This window comes from Doryrhamphus excisus, linkage group LG4 (assembly GCF_037039965.1).
Source record: "Doryrhamphus excisus strain RoL-2023G ecotype Guam linkage group LG4, RoL_Dexc_Guam_v1.1, whole genome shotgun sequence".
Lineage (NCBI taxonomy): Eukaryota > Metazoa > Chordata > Actinopteri > Syngnathiformes > Syngnathidae > Doryrhamphus > Doryrhamphus excisus.
Genome location: NC_136360.1, coordinates 4,964,371 through 4,984,627, shown reverse-complemented (window position 1 = coordinate 4,984,627; position 20,257 = coordinate 4,964,371). Strand labels below are relative to the sequence as shown.

The window sequence follows — 20,257 nt, the reverse complement described above, 5'->3', positions numbered from 1 at the left end:
ATCTAGAATTGTCATGATTTTTTTGTTGTTGCTGATTGCACTGTAATATGCAGCTAAATATTTGCCTTGATTAGACTGAAATAATCATATACAGCTTTTATTGTCCTAAGTACTACAGTGACTAGAGCAGACTGTTTACTTGAATAAAAAACAAAACAAAGGTCACATTTATTCCCTAGATGTGATGGCTACTTATTGTAGTATTCTGTAAGGTAATTAATCAGTATATATTAATGATGGTAAATATAAGAATTAAAATTTGAAATGTAGGTCAGTGATTCTGGTAGAGTTTAGGCCAACAGAGAAGGCCTTGCTGGCTCTGACAAAACATTGGATTATGGTATGGGCAGGTGTGTGCTATGCACAAAAAAACACAGGTGCATTTTATTGATGGCATTTTGAATGCCCAGAGGTACCGTGACGAGATCCTGAGACCGATTGTTATGCCATTCATCCACAACCATCACCTCATGTTGCAACATTATAACGGTCCCAGCATCTTGATATGCTGCTATGATATCTGTAAGGGGGATGGATTATCACGGCAAAGGAGAAGTGCTCACAAACACAGCTTTAGATTTGTGAGCAATATTTGAGAGAAATAGACCATTTGTATACGTAAACCAAATTTGAAAGATGGAAGCAAAAACAAAAATGTTTTGTTTCTATTTTTCTATTTTCTATTCATTCCAAAAACATGCTAGGTTAATTGGTCACTACAAATTGTCAATAGGTATGAATGTGAATGTGAATGGTTGTTTGTCTATATGTGCCCTGTGATTGGCTGGCGACCAGTCCAGGGTGTACCCCGCCTCTTGCTTGAAGTCAGCTGGGATAGGCTCCAGCACCCCACGCGACCCCAGTGAGGATAAGCGGTAGAAAATGAATGAATGAATGAATGAATGATTCACTCTCCAGATAGCCTCCTCTTGGTGCACAACAGTTGTATGACTTGTTTTGATGATGATTTGACTTGTCAGAGGTATTTTCCATGAAAGACTTCCTGGCTTGCTTTTCAGAGAGCAGGTGACAGGGAATCTGTCAGGCTATCCCGTGTCATTTACTACAGATTCTGATCCATCAAACATCTCTTCATGTGCTATAAAAATTCAATAGTAACATTACTTTAGGGAAACTTGAGCTGAGAACAACCCTCAGCTGTCAAGGGGAATCCATAGTATGGGCTCCACTGGAAAGAGCTCATTAGTCACTGAGTACTTACCATGATGGGATTTGGCCTATTTAACAATTTACCCAGTGCCGGTCATGTTTGAATGTGTCATTCCATGTGAACAACATTTTGCACCATGTGAATGGAACAGCTGTATGTATCGGTACATAGTGTAGTAACTTTAATTTCATATACAGTATCAAGCTTTTTTTATTTGACATTTTTTCCATTTCAGTTCTGCAAGAAGAACTACTCGGTCTGAACGTCTTTTGCGATGATTTATTTTCGTCAGATACCCAGAATGTCACTGTTCTGTCAAATTCATTGAGTGTTCCAGGAGCAATTTCAGAAGATACACTTGAGGTCCCTTTTTGATTTGGGGCTTTGACACCTTTGCCAAAATATGAATTGCTGTATATGCAAATTGAAATTCTCTAATAAGCATCTTCTTTGGTTCAGTGGATTCAAACATTCTCATCATTCAAAACGCAATAATTGTAGTCATAAAAATAGCCTTAGTATATTCCCCAGTGAGGGCATGCATATTGAGATGTCACAATTCTTTTCTTGTGAAGCAAACTCCCCATCCGTTCAATTTGAATTCAAAATATCATTTGTGCCTCATGGGAGATTGTTACCTTGCTACAGTATGCATGTGCATGCACAGATGCGCACACCTCATGATTGTCAACCCAAATAAGAGTTGAATGATGGATGGCTTTGCAATGTATTCAAGGCCAAAATGGAAAACTCAGCTCTCTCATCCGGCTTCATCTTTTTTTAAAAAAAAGCGTAATTTTGTGTCAGAGTTGAAATGATGGACAGAAGAAGTTCACATTATCGAACTGTAGCCAAATGTGGGAGAGAGGCAGAAACATAAATATCAGCGAACCCTCTGCACTTTGGAGTTCCTGCGTGTACTCTGCATGGTCACTGCACTACCTCAATGGGAGTGATGGCCTCGATAGCTTGAAAAATGAAAAGCACAAAAGCGGATCAGAGGCACTCTTACAAAGCAGCTGCACTGTGAAATTGATATTAATTGAAATTGATTATTCAATCTGGGACACATGGGTCATTAATTTCTAATCAGGGCCTTCAATCCATGCGCCTAAAGCATTGGCTATTAGTTTTATTTTCAAATGACAATGATTACAGAGGTGCTATCCCAAAACATGACCATTAATCATAAAAACGAATAATGTGAATTTGTAGAAACAAAATGTTTTTAAGACCACAACATGAAGTCATGACTTGGGGTGATGTTTTTGTTAGTGTGTCTGCCTTACATCGCACAATGAAAACAAATAATGAAACAGAAGCATTATAATGACTGTAGCTTTTGTCAGCTGGTGAATCTGTTTCTATATGGCTCCACTTGTGTTGATGGAGATTTTTTTGTGTTTATGTGGACATGACCTTTATAAACACAGGACAAAACCTAAAAAAAAAAATATACCAAACGTATTAAAACCAAATACTAATGACTTCTACTGAGGTTTATTGCCATTTTATTGACTGCAGAGTGTTCTTACCATCACTGAAGTCATCTTCTTATGTACAATATGGGTTGATTGGCCACTGTTTGTTGGTTCAACCTTAATTATGGAGCTGTTTGGTATGCATCTCTGATTGCTGATGCATGTCAACATGAGGTTGAAAAGAGCAGCACGCTGTACATGACAACAGCGAAGAGCCACTGATGCCTCTAATGAATTTTCCTGCACTTGCACTTGCTTGTTTGGGATTTTAGTTGGGTATATACATAAACTAAATTAAGCTTTTTCAAAAAACAAGTTTTTCCATCAAGCAATTTTGAATTCATAAGCAATTTTGAATTACCAAGAACACAGGGTTTTGTTTCTCATTGTCCATTAATTTTTATTGAAAACAATTACAGTAATATTGCAGACAAATTGCGAAGGTAAGACCATTTGATTATTAGCTTTCAATATGATAAACCTTGAATTCCTTCAATCAGAGCCCTTTTTCAAAAGCTGTCCCTCTCGGTACTGGCCAATTTTGATGATTTTGATTGATTTTTTCATGATTTTTCAAGGCACACATAATATTGTATTCTCTGGCTGTATAAAAACATGGCATACACCAAAAGAATCATCTTTCATCAGAAAAAAGGTTTGTTTCTAGCTTTTTCCATTTTTTAGTAATCAGCAGTAGTAAGCGTAAGCAAAATATCAGTTCTCAACAAAGGGAGAAACAAGCTGTTTTGTGAGAAAGATACATTTTAAGCATAAATTTCAATTTGACACAAATTTTGCCATTTTCAGTATATTTAGCCAAACTGTCTAAACAATGATACCACAACATAAACAACATAAAAATGGTGATGTTACCTTCATATAATATATATTTTTTACAACAATAACACCGTAAACTATTTACAATTTTCACATTTGCCACTGAACTACATGTGTGCGTGTTAAAAATTTCCTTAATTGCATCACCTCCTTCTTGGTTGCTGTGCAGTATGTATTTGAATGGGAGGGAGGCAGCCCAAACTCTTATAAAATACACTTCTGCCACCGTGTGGCTGTTTTTTTTTTTTTTTGGAGTTGTATCATGTGTTTGTGCCACTCTTGTAATTATACGTAAAAGTATACGTCTTTGAGAGCGAGTGGTCAATTTGAAAAAGAAAGTATAAATACGTCTTTGGTATCAAATGTGTTAAGGGAAAATACCCATACACAAAAATATTCCCAAACACTACATGAAGTTTTTGGCCACAAATACCAATGAACTGTATGAGGTCCCTTTAGTGTTTGTTCCCGTGCATGTGTGTGATAACACCTGTGTGTGAATGCTCATGCTGACATACAAAGCCATGCATGTGGTCTCACACATTCCATTTTCGAATATCAGTGGCGTCAAGCCTGTGTCCACAAGGATTGTCTCCAAAACAAAGTCAACAAAATAATGCAAATGTCAGACTACACATCAGTACTGTTTTGGCATGTTCATCCATCCATCTTCTTCCGCTTATCCAAGGTCGGGTCGCAGGGGCAGCAACCTAATCAGAGAAACCTCAATAAAATTCACCTGCGCTAAGCTTGAGGATTCGACAGGCTTGTCCGTGAAAATACAGGCTGATCCTCAACCCAAATTAAGGACCTCACTGATGCTGACTGCATCCAATAGCTATAAGACGGTTACAAGATTCAGGTTGTTCAATTGGCATCTGGTCGTCAGCCCTGCCAAATGTAGGCATTTTACAAACATGACACACATTTTGACCCTTAAGAACACTTTGCTGCTCTCCAGGTATGCATTTGTTGCATTTGCCATTTTCACTTTTGAGTTCAGTCTCTGCACATTGCGTGACATGCACCTCCCTCTTTGAGCTTGGAGGAGTTCAGGGACAGGGTTGATGGTCTGAAACGCAGAGTGAATGTCAACAAACAGGATTTTTGCACAGGTCTCTGGATTGTCAAAATGTTCCAGCATGAAGTGAGACTTATGTTGACTGTGTCATTGTGTTCACTCTGTAGGCAAACTGAAGGGGATCCAGCAGGGGTCCTGTGACGATCTTCTCCAACAAGAGATGTTCAAATGACTTTATGACCACATATGTCAGAATGACATGCCTGTTGTCATTCAGTCCTGTATTTGCAGGTTCCTTGAGGACTGGGATGATGGTAGAGCAGGATGGAACTTCAGATAGATCTAGAGACCGATTAAAGATAAGACGCTCTGGGCCATGACCTTTCTTCATCTTTTGTTGTGTGAAGATCTGGCACACATTCTATTCATGAATTGTGAAGACAGATTTGGTAGCAGAATGGGAGTCAGAGGTAAAATAGCAGCCTTTCACAAGAGATCAGATGTTTGTCGAATATTTACTTAAACACACACATACACACATGCATACATATGGGTGGAGGGTGCCGTCTCTTTCAGGGGTATGAAGCACAGACTACAGTGATTTGCAACTCCGACAAAATAAAAATATACTGCCAACACACTGAATGGAACAGGGGAAACAGTGAAGAATAATTTCTTCAAGTCTGTTGTGTGTAAAGCACCATGTGATGTCAATTTCAGCTTGTTTGCACATCGTGACATGCAAAAGTGGGTCGCAAATATGATCAAATAAATAATACAAAATGGTGATGCTTATGTTTCAGCTCCTGTAATTTATAACACAAAATGTAACTGAAATTGAATAGTTGAAGATTATATGAAAATTAGTTGACCTCTGCTCGGACACACAATTTAGTAATCGCCTCCATCCAACCCAGTCTTCTGCATCTGTCTCTCTCCCACCAACTACCTTCATGTCCTCCTTCACTACATTCATAAACCTCCTCTTTGGTCTTGCTCTTCGCCTCCGACCTGGCAGCATCCTTCTAGCAATATATTCACTATCTCTCCTCTGGGCATGTCCAAACCATTTCAGTCTGCCTTCTCTGACTTTATCAACAACAAGAACAACAGTATGACAACACCCACCCCTCAAACATAACTGTCAATAATTGAAATCTATCAGTCCGTAAAAGGTTATAAAACCATTTCTAAAGGTTTGGGACCATTATCCACAAATGCCAAAAACAGCAAACGGTGGTGAACCTTACCCCAATAGCGCAGGGACGACAAAAGACCCCACAACAATTTTAAAGAAGGGCAGGCCTCACTTGCCTCAGTAAAGGTCAGTCTTCATGACCCCACCATAACAGACACTGCATGAAAAAAAATGGCCTGCATGACAGAATTCCAAGACAAAAAACACTGCTGGAAAAATAAAAAAAAAAACATTATAAGGCTTGTCTCAATTTAGCCAGTAAACATCCTGATGATCCCCAAGAACTTTGGGAAAATACTATGTGGTCTGACAAAACAAAAGTTTAACTTTTTGAAAGGTGTGTGTCCCATTACATCGGGCATAACAGTAATGCTGCGTTTCAGAAAAAGAACATAATACCAACAGTGAAATATGGTGGTGGTAGTGTGATGGTCTGGGGCTGTTTTGCTTGTCAGGACCTGGAAGACTTGCTGTGATAAATGGAACCATGAATTCTGCTGTATTCCAAAAAAATCCTCAAAGAGAATGTCCAGCCATCTGTTTGTGACCTCAAGCTGAAACCAACTTGGGTTCTCCAGCAAGACAATGATCCAAAACACACCGGCAAGTCCACCTCTAAATGGCAGAAGAAAAACAAAAATGAAGACTTTGGAGTGGCTGAGTCAAAGTCCTGACCTGAATCCCACAGAGAAGCCATGGCATCACCTTAAAAAGGTGCTTCATGCTGGAAAACCCTCCAATGTGGGTGAATTACTACAATTCTACAAAGATGAGTGGGTCAGAGTTCCTCCACAGTGCGGCACGAGAGTCAGCGCAGGTTATAGCAAGTGCTTGATTGCAGTTGTTGCCACTAAGGGTGACCCAACCAGTTATTAGATTTAGGGGGCAATCATTTTTTTCACACAATCCCATGTCGATTTGGATTTTGTTTTCTCCCATAATAATAAAAAGTTTAATTAAAAAATACCCATTTTGTGTTCAGTTGTGTTGTCATTGACTAAGATAAAAATTAGTTTGATGATATGAAACATTTAGGTGTGACAAACAGGGGATTGACTAGTAATCCAGCATACCCACTATGTAGCCAGTCAGCTTTGACAGGCTGACATCTATGTGCCTAGGGATTAAAAGTAACAAAAAAAAAAACCTGAGATGGAGCATCACAGATATTATAATTGCTGACGTTCCCTCCCACCTGAGCTGATTAATAAAATATATGTTATGGTTTCTAATTCACATCGACTGAAAAGAAACACTTCCACTGGCAGTACTCTAACTCATACATAAGATTATTCTTTTATAGATGTCACACCGTTGAATGCAAAACAGTGAGCTGTCTTTCACTATGGTTTATGAATGCAAATTTGGGAATTCAATAAGGCTACAGTACATGGCATATCAAAGTATTTAACACCTGATTTATACAGGCACTTCTTCCACGAAAGCAATTCTTTTGTAATTGATATTGCTAAATGAAAATAACTCTCCACGGCCAGATTGATTAGGTTGACTTTTGTTGTTGCTGTCGGTGAAAGGCCTCACCTTCACGAGGCACTGGACGGAATAGCAGTTTCACATTCAATTATCTGATTATGCCTGATTGCATTATTGTGTCCTGCCATGTGCTCGTCAACTCTAAATGCAAGTGCATTCGAGAAGTTCTCATTTAACTCAAATTTTAATTTGTCTGATTGACTACTTCTTGTTTTTTTATGCACTGTGTGAATTTAAACACAATACAATCTGTCAGTTTTCCTTCCAAAATACTGAATGTTATCTATAATTAATGGGCTACGAATATTAAGTAAGTAATTATTTCTATACCCTCATTGTAATTATATTTCTTTACCCTCATCTTTTCTGTTGTTCCCTGAATCTCTCCCAAGTGACAATGCCAACTGAATGCCATTGCAGTGATGTTTCACCTAAATCCACCAGGTTTAACCGGTTGTGTACTTCTCACCTTCACAGAAACAGAAATAATGAATGCTTTCAAGCTGTTTCTGTATTTCAAAAAGCCTTGTGCATTTTGAGGAGAAAGTAATCCATCGTGTCTCCTGTGAGGGATGAGAGAGACCCACATCACCCTGACTCTGTTACATTATGGAGTATTTTCCGCACCATAAGGCACACTGGATTATAAAGCGTAGTCTCAATTATGGGGTCTATGTCTATACTTAAACCATAGAGAGAAGATTTTGTCAATTGCGTGGAGAGACCAGTTCCAGTTCCATCCATCCATTTTCTATACTGCTTATCCTCACAAGGGTTGTGATCTTTGGAGCCTGTCTTTAGGAGAGAGAAGGGGTACACCCGGGACCGGTTGCCAGCCAATCACAGGGCACATATAGACAAACAACCATTCACACTCACATTCATACCTATGGACAATTTGGAGTCGCCAATTAACCTGGCATGTTTTTGGAATGTGGGAGGAAACCGGAGTACTCTGAGAAAACCCACTCATGCACGGGGAGAACATGCAAACTCCACACAGCTGAGAGTGTCTAATAAATGTAAAAATTGTATATAGAGTTGTCTTTAACAGTTTTGTGGGATTTTGTTTGGACACGTGAACAAATCAGGCAATAAGATTTGTTTATAAATGCGTACATTGGAGATTTTTACTATTTATCCATATGGCCTGGCCTTTCTGCACCCTAGTAAGACACATGCCTGTGATGGTGAGTTCATGTGCATCCCAGAGTTATATTTTAGTAGTGCTCACCAATTCACCTCCCATGTAATATTGTCCATCAGGTATCACAGTGTGCATCACAACTCAATTGAGTAGCTGGGCTACAATGTGAAAACAACATGACAAATGAATGTTAAGCTGGCACCCAAACAGCTCAATATATCTGTCAGTCTACACATCGACTAGCCAACACGGCATTGCTTATTAATGAATGGCATTCAGCTGGCACACTGAGTAATGCAATTTTATGAGCTAATAAAAATAAATTCATGCTGATCTGATCATGGCAGCTGAATGGCCTAATGCCAGGAGAATCCTATTATGTATTGATATACAGTTTTCTTCTTTTGGAGGCTCCTCAGTGGTGGTATTGATCTCAGTGCAGAGCCTTTTGTTCTCTGCAGTAATAAAGTAGTCCATTGATTTATTGGTGGGCGACACTTACCTTTTTCCTACCTTCCTGGTCTACATTTGTTCCACTATTAAGGTCTTTAGGACCTGGCAAATGTTTTGGCTTTATGTAAGCCTTCCACAGTGCCACTTCCTAATGCACATTCACACAGTCATTAATATTGGAGCTTCCTGCAGAAGTATTGATCTGGTTGACTACATTTCTCATGAATGTGTTCACCTGCAGCAGGAGGGGAAAGCAGCGATCATTGTGCATAAATATGCTTGTTGATTTTCTGACTTTTCAATTATGAAGCCCATCATTTCTCATCCCTGACTCGGGTCAAATTATCATCTGGAGCTGCTATTAAAAGGTGTGTACATTAATTATATTGTTAATATGAGCATCAAATAATGTAATGTAATGACAGATGTAAGACAAAATGCAATCTGACAAAGCTTGTAGATGCACACTGTCACCCACTGCATAAATTTATCATACTGTAATGGGAAGGGACACATAATGCATGCACAACAGGTGGTTGGAAAGAACTTAATTTTGTACCCATTCAAAATGATGGAAACGGAATCCGAAGCTGCACTCGTTTGTACGGCGGTGCATGTAATTAGCTTGTCTGTTTCACAGTTAGGTGGATTTCTGTTTGAATCTCAGTTTGGATGTCTCTGTTTGGGTCACCGGTTTTCATCTCAAAGCCTAAAAACATTCACGTTATGTTAATTGGAGACTGTACATGTGAATTGCTGTTCATACACTGTAGCTAGGTACAGGGGAGTCCTATATGGGGGAAATGTGAGGACAATTAAAAAAATCCCAAGGCCTATGGGAGTGTGTATGTGTGTGTGTATCTACAGTATGTATATATAGGCGTGTGTGTATTATACACAACAGTAATCCCTTATTTATTGTAATTAATTGGTTCCACACCAGGCCATGATAAGTGGATTTTTGTTAAGTAGGATCACTTATGTATAAATGGAATATTCCGAGTTAGAGGATAGAGACTATTCAAAATATTATTTTTTTTTAAATCAAGGTTTAGCAGTTTTACCATTTCAAAACGTTGTAGCTTGAAAATGGTTTGAGATAAAGGCAAAATCATCAGTATGTACCGATGTTGGTAATGTAAATTTACTCATCGAGTGTTACGTCGGGCTGCACTATGAGTGAGTGCATAGCGCACAGGCCACACAGCTAGGTGACCCGTGTTCGATTCCCCATGTTAGCATCTCTGTGTGGAGTTTGCATGTTCTCCCCGTGCATGAGTGGGTTTTCTCCCACATTCCAAAAACATGCTAGGATAATTGGCGACTCCAAATTGTCCATAGGTATGAATGTGAGTGTGAATGGTTGTTTGTCTATATGTGCCCTGTCCAAGACAGCTGGGATAGGCTCCAGAAATGCCTGTGACCCAAGTGAGAATAAGCGGTATAGAAAATTAATGGATGGATGGATAGTATTTCGTCACCAGGCTCTTTGTCTCCACAATAACGGCTCAACAAGAGGCTTATCAGAGGCTTTGTTTCGCTTGAAATAAGCTATGAAAATAAATGTTGTGAAAATGAGTAGCTCTTGACAGTTTTATTTCTCAAGAAAAAACCTTGGTGACCCCTAATATAGCCAATAGTACATTTAAACATTTACACTGCATACCGATGACATACATCGGTATCAGTATTTCACTCATGGATTATCGGTATCAGTATCTGCAGCATAAAATCCTGGTCGGAACATCCCTAATTATCTAAAATATACGTGTATTGATTAATAATAGGCCGTATTCAACCACCAAACAGCATGATTTATATGATATACTTTTGACCTGCTCTGTCACACCACGATATAGTGAAGCTGCCAAAGTTGAACTGCAAAGTGGTGAGGGACGACTGTATTTTTAATCATTTCATGGGGCCCAGAACTCCTGGCAGCGCCCCTAGGTTGATATATCTAGTTATCTTGGTAAATATACCATTAAGATTTCCTGAGTGCAAACATTTCCCTGCATTTGGCTCCTTTTGGTTATGAGTTAAGATGTAGTTTTTGCTTTGCAAGGTCAGTGAATGAAAAGAAATATAATTTGATGTATTACTCATCAGCAATGTAAGACGTTGATTTAATTATCTCAGTGTATGCTCCTTTATGTCTTTGTTTTTGTCAGTTTGTCTGTAAATTACGCAATGTTTTACATTTTTCAGTTCAAGGTGTCATTATCATACTGTCGACCAATATAATCCCAGAAAGCATAAATTCAATGACAGAAGCCATCCCTGATAAATCTTAAATCACATTAATCAAGTAGCTTTACAGCAAATAGGGCAGTATTTTCAGTCTCAATACCATTTATTGGCAGACTTTCAAAGGTCAGAACGTCTCTCATCAAAGCTCGTCTTTTGCCTCCCACTTACAGAACACTGACATAATTGGCACTCTGTAGATTCACTGGTGGCATCAAAAATGCAGCTATTAAAAGGCTCAAAAAGCAATGAATCATGGCTTGTTTCCCCTGCAGGAAGCAGTCTGTTAATTGCACAGAGAGCAGTGCGTGGTTAAACATCATTATGGGCTACAACCGTTTTTCTTTGCTGAAAAGAACAAATACCAATTTATTTTTCAGTGCTTACAAAAACCTGATCCTTACTTGTAATCAGTTTGATGAGAGCTCAGTGTGTTTTTATATACATATGTATACGTATATATATTTCCTCAAACATGCTACATCATCCCTCCCCACATCATGCTTTAAATTTCGTGACTTCACTCTATCACAGTTGTTTTTAATAGTGAAATACATCATTGCTGTTTTGTGGGTGACTATTTTGACTATGACTATTATTAGCCAAAAATATGCATGTTTAAGCAACATATACAATATGTATTTGTGGTCTAAATTAAGCTTAAATGACTAAATAAACCAAAATACAAATGTAAGGCATTTAGAAAAGCACTAAAAGCATATTGTGCTATGTCATATTCTGCACTGGTCACTAGGTGCCAGTACATGTAACATTATGGTACATTGTTGGACAAAGTAAATAGTAATAGTAAATACACAAATAAAAAAGTTTCCTAATGCTAACAGGTGCAAGTCTATATTATGTCTTATTTTGTACTATATTGGGTCATATTAGTGTAAAGGTGACTGACCATAGGCATGTTATTGAATGTCTAGAGGGCTCTAATGGTGTTAAGAACTGTATTTAGAATGTTGTAAAAATGTTTTTTTGTGATCATCTCTGAAAATGTTCCTTTTATATATAAGGAATCCTACTTGCAAATCATTTTGATAAACGAGGGATTACTATACCATCCATTACAGCCCTCATCCAACAGCTTTCCTTGATATGAGGCAAGCGGGTTGAGGGGCTGACATTTGGTTTTATTAAGGCGCTTAACTTTTTTCTCTGTCCTGCAGTGTTTCAGAGCAGGTGAATAATAGCGGATTAGTCGTGACAGTCTGAGATCAATAAAAAAAATTGCCGACCTATGGCACAGAGGCAAACAGTGTTGGGCCATTGTGACTGACCCCCCAAAAAATCCCTACAGGGATGCATGTGTTTCACATTCATCCAACCATCCATTTTTTATGTTGCTGTGGACTAATAGAATCACTTTCTAAAAATTAAAACACTCATTGCAGAGTGACTGAAACCAAACTGTACCGGTTTCCCTTTTGCCAAGAAAATTGATTAAAAGGTACAACATGTTGTTAAAATAGTATTTAAAGTACAGTGTTCCCCTGCTACGTAGCAGTTCACCACTTGCTGATTCGCAGGTTTTTGTAAGAGCAATTCAAATTCTTTTTTTAACAGCATATGAACATCAATTGTTTTCTGCATCCTTGTGGTGTATTATGATGATGACGACGGCAGGAGGAATATGCTTCAACAAAGATACAAAAACGCTACAGTCGAACAGCAGGACAAAGCACGGTCACAGCAGTGAATATGGTGTGTTGCTTAATAACTTAATCTGTCCAATCAATTACGTTCATCATAAAAATTATGATGAAATTTGAACTTTGAGAAGGTTTAAAATGTGCAACAATGTTTTGGCTGTCTGAAAAACGTGCATTGTGAGGGCCCCTGTGTGTTTATTATCATTATGAAAACGCGCCAGCTTAAGTTGACATCAGTATACAGTACATGTTTGACCACTTTTCTTAAATTGAATTATCAACTTCCCCGTTATCGCCAAGCAGTATTAAAATATGCACACATATAAAAACATGACAGGATTGACCTGGACGCTACATCCATTTGGTTTTTTTTTTTGGTTAGTTTTTTTTTTTGTCAACCATCGTTTGTGCTGTCTGCCGGGTAAAATTCATGTCAAAACTACTCCTGTCAAGTAGTATAAAATATTGTGTGAAACAAAAACTGATAGGCTACATTGCTTTTGAATAAAATCTGTTTCTTATAAGTCAAGACGGGAGAATATGAAGAGCAAACAATGTGCTGTGTGGGAGCATCATCCTACAAACAATAAATCAGCTGTTACTTCTGAGTAAATTTAGATAAAACATAAAACAAAACATGTATGAAAAATAATCCAACATCTGGTATCTGTTATTTTACTTGCACATTTTAATATCAATTTATCTACAAAATTTGGACTGACACAACTGTATTCTGGGCTTCATGGAAAGCGCACACCTACGAAAGCAAATAGACATATAAAAATTACAAACAAAAAGACTGCAATATTTTAGCATTAATTTGTCCATTCATTGAGTTGGTCTTGCCAGTAAAAATAAGCAGTCTTCAGATATGGTTAGTCAAGTGGTATCTGAATTTGTACTGCACTATAAGTTTTATTTTTAAATATATTGTGCATTTTTTTTAAAATCCACTCCGTCCTTTGTCATACCACTACAGGTGGTCTTGACAAAACAAACAACTGGAGTACATTCTGCAGCAGCCCTCAATTCTAAATTAGCCTTGTTTGGTAATCTATTGAAAGAGGGAACAACTGTAAACAAATGCACCACGAATGGTGCGTTTTACTTAAGGTAATTATTTTGTGACAGTTCACAAGTCAGATCTCCCTCCCAGCAGCTGTTAACTGCAAAGCTTGGTGGTTTCATAATCCATTGAACTCGGCAGGCGGGAGCTGAAGGCCTCTAAGGAGGCATGGATGCGAGCCACATCACTGGCAGTCAGTTTAAGTCGGTGTCGGAGAAGACAGGCAAACAAGTCCAATCTCGGTTGACCTTGAGGCGATATCCGGTTAACCTGGTCACGTAGTTCCAATAGCTGCAGCATTGCTGTGTCCTGGGAACCTTGTGTATACGGGTAGTCCAGTTGGAGAATCAAGTCACGAATAGCTTCTGGGTCAAAGTGCATACTATAGCCAAAGACTTGGATGCTGTTAATTTTCATGTAGCCAAGGTTACGCCCAGGATCTGTCATCTCTAAAGGTTCATAATATACACTGTCATTCACTCCATTTGGTGTCTTTATCCTACTCCGAAGGTATATATGGATTGTTTCGAAGAATGTCTTCCACTTGTTACCGAGTGTCAGGGTCCAGTTATAACACTCAAAGGGTAGGTCCAATTTGGTGGCTTGCCAGTCAGGAAAATTATTCTCATTGACTGGGATGTACCAGCTTTCTGAATGGCTCCCACCAAAGGGGTTGATGTAAAGCGTAAGGGCGGGCTCCAGTGTGCTGTTCTTTGTAAGGCAAATCTGAAGTGATATCCCTAGCAGCATGTGGACCATGTTGGACTTGTATTTGTTACTTTTCAGTGTCAGTAGCATCCTCTTTCTCCACGAGGGGTCAAACCAGCTATTGAGACGCATGTCATTGCTGATGAAAATTGCATGGACCTGACAGGAAATAGGACAAACAGCACAGACATCCACTCAGTGAGGACTTTGACTTGCATCAACAGTACTACTGCAGTATTTACAAAATCCAAATGAACCAATAACCATCAAGTGCACAGTGTCTAAATCTTACAATGTTAAAAATAAATATCTGAAAGTTCCTCACGAGTCAGAAGAGCTAGATTTCATGATGCTATATGATGCTTCCATGAGTTATAGTTATTGTGTCTTGTTTATCGCAGTTAATTGGATTCAGACCCGACCGCGGAATTGAATTTCCACGAAGTCCTATTCGGTATAATAAAAGCTATATCTTTATAATGACAGCATAGAAAACCTGTTTACGACCTTTTAAATATGATTCTTACCATTGTTAGAGCCCTTTACACATGAAATAACATCGTTATAGTCGCCTTTACACCCCCATTACTCTATGCTTACACTTTACTTTCTACAACACTGCTGCGCAAGATTAGGAGACAAACCTCATTGTACATTATATTTATTTAAATTAGAAAAACAGTCAAAATATTGTTTTAAATTGATCATCTATTTGTAATTTTTACATTTTGAAAGCAAACATAATTCAATAATTCAATAATAATTCGCTTGGCTCCTCAATATTTTAATTATCTGCTTCTGTTGACTTCCAACAAGGCCGGGTCCTTGTTGGAATGTGTAACCAACAGTATTCGAAATGTATTTTCACTGATTCCAAATATTGAACATTTTCAAAACGCGTAAACTAGATCATTTAGTATGATACATACAACAAGGCTACCGCACGGGGCTAAGTTTCAGTTTAGGAAAGAAACATTTCTAACAGAAGTGAATTATTCTCTTAATTTCCATTTTATCCTCTTGTGCAACCTGTATTAACATGAAACAAAACGATTTTTAAAAAGTCAGTGTCTCACTAGTAAGGTCTTACTTTTCTCATTTGGTAATGTTAGCTTTTGTTCTTTGTCTTTCTTTTTTCCAGTCCCTGCTTTTTAAAGTTATTATTATTATTTTGGTGAATGAACTGCTTTGACTTCCCGCATGTAATTGTGTCTGCTTAACCTGTATTCAGCTTCACCTATTCTTATGAAAAGACCCTGACTGGTTCAGCCACCCACATGTATTATATAATAGTCCAAGATTCTGCAAAATAATTGTAAAATACTACTTGTTCTCATGAATGTATTTAACCTGCAAGGAGATTAGGATTTAATACAATTAAAGTGGTCAAACCTGCAATCCAATTTGATTTTATTGTTTACCTTCAAATATCGTATTTTATGTCCATTTATGTTTGTTTTTTGTCCTTTTGACTTCAAAGAAGTGAACAGAAATGCAGGTTTTTCACTTTCCAAAAAGAAAAATACCTCAAGTCTACGATCAGCTCTCTGAAGAAGGTAGCCTAGTTCCAAATCTTGGAGGTCTGTTTCAAATCCTAGGTAGTTTTCTGTGGAGTCTGCCACCATTGGTTTACAGGCTCCTTGTAGCAGAGCGAAGCCTTGGTTACAGCTCCCACATCGGGTGTGGTTGTCTGCCGCACACTCTGCACAAGCAGAGCCTTCGCCAACAGAGCAGGGTGGAGGGAGCTGACAGGGGATGTGTTCATATCGACAGCTGCAGCTGTGGAGTTCCTCAGAGAATGCACCAAGCTGATTGTTCTCTGAACAATACAAGATGGACTGGAAATGTCTCAGCCAGTAGGACTGAGACCTGCAAGAGGGAAGGAAGGGGAAGAGACAAAGAACATGAGGAAGACATTGCAAGAATGGTTACTTTATCATTCCAGTTCCCTAGCTGTCACGTGATCGAAACAACATTAACATATTCACAAGCTTTGGATGAATGCTCAGAATAACAGCCACTCAGGTCTAAAGCTGATATAATGAGCTGGCAAGGCAGACTACCAAAGAATGTTTGAAATATTCCGGCTCATAATTGCCATGCATTAAATGTGTCAAAAAGATGTTTGAAGGTGCTCTTAATAATAACATAAAATATAACATTTATATGTACCATTTTCATTTACCTGCATATGAATCATAATTTTCCAATTATTCATCAACACCTATGATGACAAAAGTATCAGCATTCCCCCCAAATGATCAATTTTATAAGATTGTCATCGATGATAACAGGGTTGTTTGTTTGAGCAGTTTGTGACATGAATATTAGCTCCAACTATAGGGTGACTCTGCATCTTGATTTCTGTTTGTCACACTTTCTTGACTTTGCTTCCTTCATGCCTCGTATCCTCCCTGTTTACTAAAGACAGGATGTTTAGCAACTCAATAAAAGCATTTTTTCTTTGGTGGTGAGATGAGAGTATATTGTGTTATGTAATATATGCTTTTATAATAGTGTTTTGTGTTAACATTTTTCGGATCTTCTTAATGGATTAATTGTATATGCACTACTTCTTATGGGGGAAAAAAATATTTGGTTAGAGTATGTTTTGGTTTGAGTAGGCCCTTCTGGAATGGACTAATGACGCTAACCGATGTTCCACTGCATCGTGTTATTTTTTGTAGGCGTTTTGGGGCTTAGCAGAGTAATGAAATCAGTCGGCGAGCACGGATTCTAAATCACACAAAATACATGTTGACATGTGTCCACAAAAATAATTAAGTAACCAAATGTTTACGATATCAAATATGATTAAGTATTAATAAGGGGTTTGAACACTCACACCTTACCGAGTCAAATGACTCATGAAGACATGTCAGTTGCGACTCGATATTGTAGCTGTGGCTATAAATACTTGCACATTACAACTGTTTTTCAGTAATAAATGGAAAAAAGTACAAACCAAAACAATAAAAACATATTTGCCTTCATAAAACGACTTAATGCTGCTAAAGAAAACATATTGAAGCGAGAATCATGGGGAAAATAAAGTATGTCCTCAAAGAGTTTTCTCACTTTTGTCTCGGTAGGCGCACTTGTGGCTGTTGGTGGCATCGTTTACTTAAACTAAAAAGCTTGAAGATGACTCTCTCAGCGTGCTTGGCAAGGACCCGCATGCTGTTCTCCAGCTGCTCGTATCTCCCGTGGAACAAGTTGTCAAGTGACCACAAGTGTTGGATCATGGACATGTTCAGGAAATGGGTTTGGGGCAGCCTTGCATAAAATGCCTTGAATTCATCTGCAAGAACAAAACAGCACAGTGCGGATCTAAGGACATTTCACTTTGAATGAAAAATGTGCATTTTCTGTTGCCAAAGGGAGTCTCCTGTAAATTTGGTACAGCATACAAAGCAATGTCTCTTAGGACTGACCCTGAAAACGACAAACTGGATACTCGTCAAGCAAATTCCATGTATTTATCTTTTAAAACCTTTTGATGATCATTAACAATGCAAAAATTCAACCATGCCGCTATGTTTAATGGTTACTTGTAATACATGATTACAAAGCCTTCCATCAAAGTGATTTTTTAAATCAATTTAGGTGTAGGGATGCAGGCATTGTTTCCATTCTCAACCACTGTCAATGACAAGAACACTGCCTGAGGTTTTTCAAGTGATTAGATGGCAATATGGAAATCACTGAGATCCTTGCAGCATGACATATAATGACACCTTGGATGTGTATCTTCTGGGCATGCGCCTGACCTCTCTTTACTCCCAACTATTACAACATAAACTTTGAAAGTAATTGCACTTAGCGATATTTCAGATGAGGGGTGACAAAAATGACATCCATTTGATTTTGCCTGAGTAATAATCACCTTGGCTGGATGACCGAGCACAGCAATAATAACCAAACATTATTCTAAGAGCCTCCATTCAAACAATGTTTCCACAGCAATATTAACATTCAGACAAGCAATAAATGGGTTTTATGGATGATTAATCTCCTCCTAACATACTGTAAACTACTTGAGGCGAAAGCTGTGGATTTTGTTTTGTTTTTAGTCTGCTTCTGTCGTGTTTAGAATTTGCTTATGCATAAATTTCCAACAGGAAGAAAGATTCACAACCACTTCTAGTTCACCTTTGTTGCAAAACAGGGACGAACATAAGATGAAAAATATGACACTGAGGGTAAAACACTTATCAATTCATATTCAGTCCCTTTCATATGAATAATTTATACGGTGAAAGTTTGATTTCCCTGCAAGTGTTCACGGCAAGGCATGAATATGAAGGCTAAATTGCATGAGGAAGTAAGAATTGATTATCCTCATGGGGATATTCTTACCTGATTCCTCAAAATCTTTGTAAAGCTGCCCCCATGTGTCTGTGATTCTCTCCAAACTCTCTTCCATGGCTTGAATGTCCATATATGGACAGTTGCATTCTGGGAACTTGGCGTCACAGCTACACCAGCAGTCATTATCCTTGCAGACAAATTCCCCTTCACCATTACAGGCTATGTAGCTCAGAGCAGCTTGCACAAAACCTTCTCTCAAGTAGCCTGGAAGGATTACTTGCAAACCTGTGAAACCAACCTTGGTTTAGTGCAGTGCTCAATGACATTGAAAGTCACTCAATACTTCTGTGAGTTCTCTCTGTATACCACGGCTTTCTTTCACAGTCCACAGCGTTATTGAAAATGGATGAATGGACACTGACGGCTGGGGGCAGTATAGTTTTGACTGAGACTGAAGGATCTGTAAAATGGTTCAATTATCTGTAGTTACCATACAATTACAGTGGAAGTTCTAAAGTTGTACAATTCAACCAATTAATTAAACCTGCATTTTTGGTATTAAAAAAAAAGGAAAACTCAAAAGTGACCTCAAAAGTGACCTCTTGTCTCCCATTGGCCATCAAATTACTGCTGTCCAAATTATACTGTATGAAAAAAACATATCTACTGTAATAGACCACACTTTTTTGACCACTTACCCAGGCCTAAATTAAGCATTTCCAAGCAAGAAAATGGCTAAATAAACAAAAACACAAGTATAAGGCATTCAAAACATGTAATATAAAGTGTAATGCAATTTCTGTTTCTTGTTTGCATCAGCTGGATAGAGTTGACTGTTAGCTGAGTGTAAGCAGCAGGTTCGCAGTGTAGAGTGGCCGACAGCAGCTCCTGTGTGAATGTACACTGCATGTGTTTATTACTTGTTACTAAAGAGACTGAAGTGAATTGTGAGTCTCTTAACCATAATCGGTGGCACTAGTGTAGTATTTTACACTAGTCTGTAGGTGTAACATTGATGAGACAGTAGCCACCAAGTACAGTGCTCTACTAACGTCCACTTATCTTATTTACATATGTCTAAAATGGCTTATTTTACCATATTGGATAATACAAGTCTGAAAGCAACTATGGGGTGTTATTTCTTGTTATTTCATCTGCTGATGTTTATCCACCACCACTTTGACAACCAGGAAGTCCCATAGGATGTTGGTCTGGTGGTTCTCAACAACCTTCCACGTCTGTCATCTTGACTCCATAGCTATTCATTACAGATGTTCCAGTACAATGAGCCTGCTACCTGGTTATACAACTCCATGCATGCCTTTCCTGCCAGCATCTTTCACCCTGTCTCTGGGGCTTCAAACCACAGCCTGCAACTCGGGTCATGTCTGGTGTGGTAGAGGCCGGCTTTTATTGATCTTGTGTTTTGAGCCTGTTCTTGTGCTGCCATGATTAGTGCCTC

At 38.4% G+C, this 20,257-nt stretch overlaps 1 protein-coding gene across 1 annotated transcript in view; it reads right to left on the bottom strand.

The window, feature by feature from the left end:
- Nucleotides 1-11,839: 11,839 nt before the first annotated feature.
- The window catches only part of LOC131129795 (BMP/retinoic acid-inducible neural-specific protein 3-like), a 45,313-nt gene continuing 36,895 nt past the window's right edge, over nt 11,840-20,257 (bottom strand). The window contains exons 6-9 of the mRNA XM_058073662.2: nt 18,844-19,080; nt 17,563-17,785; nt 16,011-16,353; nt 11,840-14,643 (exon numbers count right to left, since the gene is read on the bottom strand). Coding sequence (XP_057929645.2) covers nt 13,873-14,643; nt 16,011-16,353; nt 17,563-17,785; nt 18,844-19,080 — 1,574 coding nt within the window. The 3' untranslated portion in view covers nt 11,840-13,872. The remainder of the gene's footprint in view (nt 14,644-16,010; nt 16,354-17,562; nt 17,786-18,843; nt 19,081-20,257) is intronic.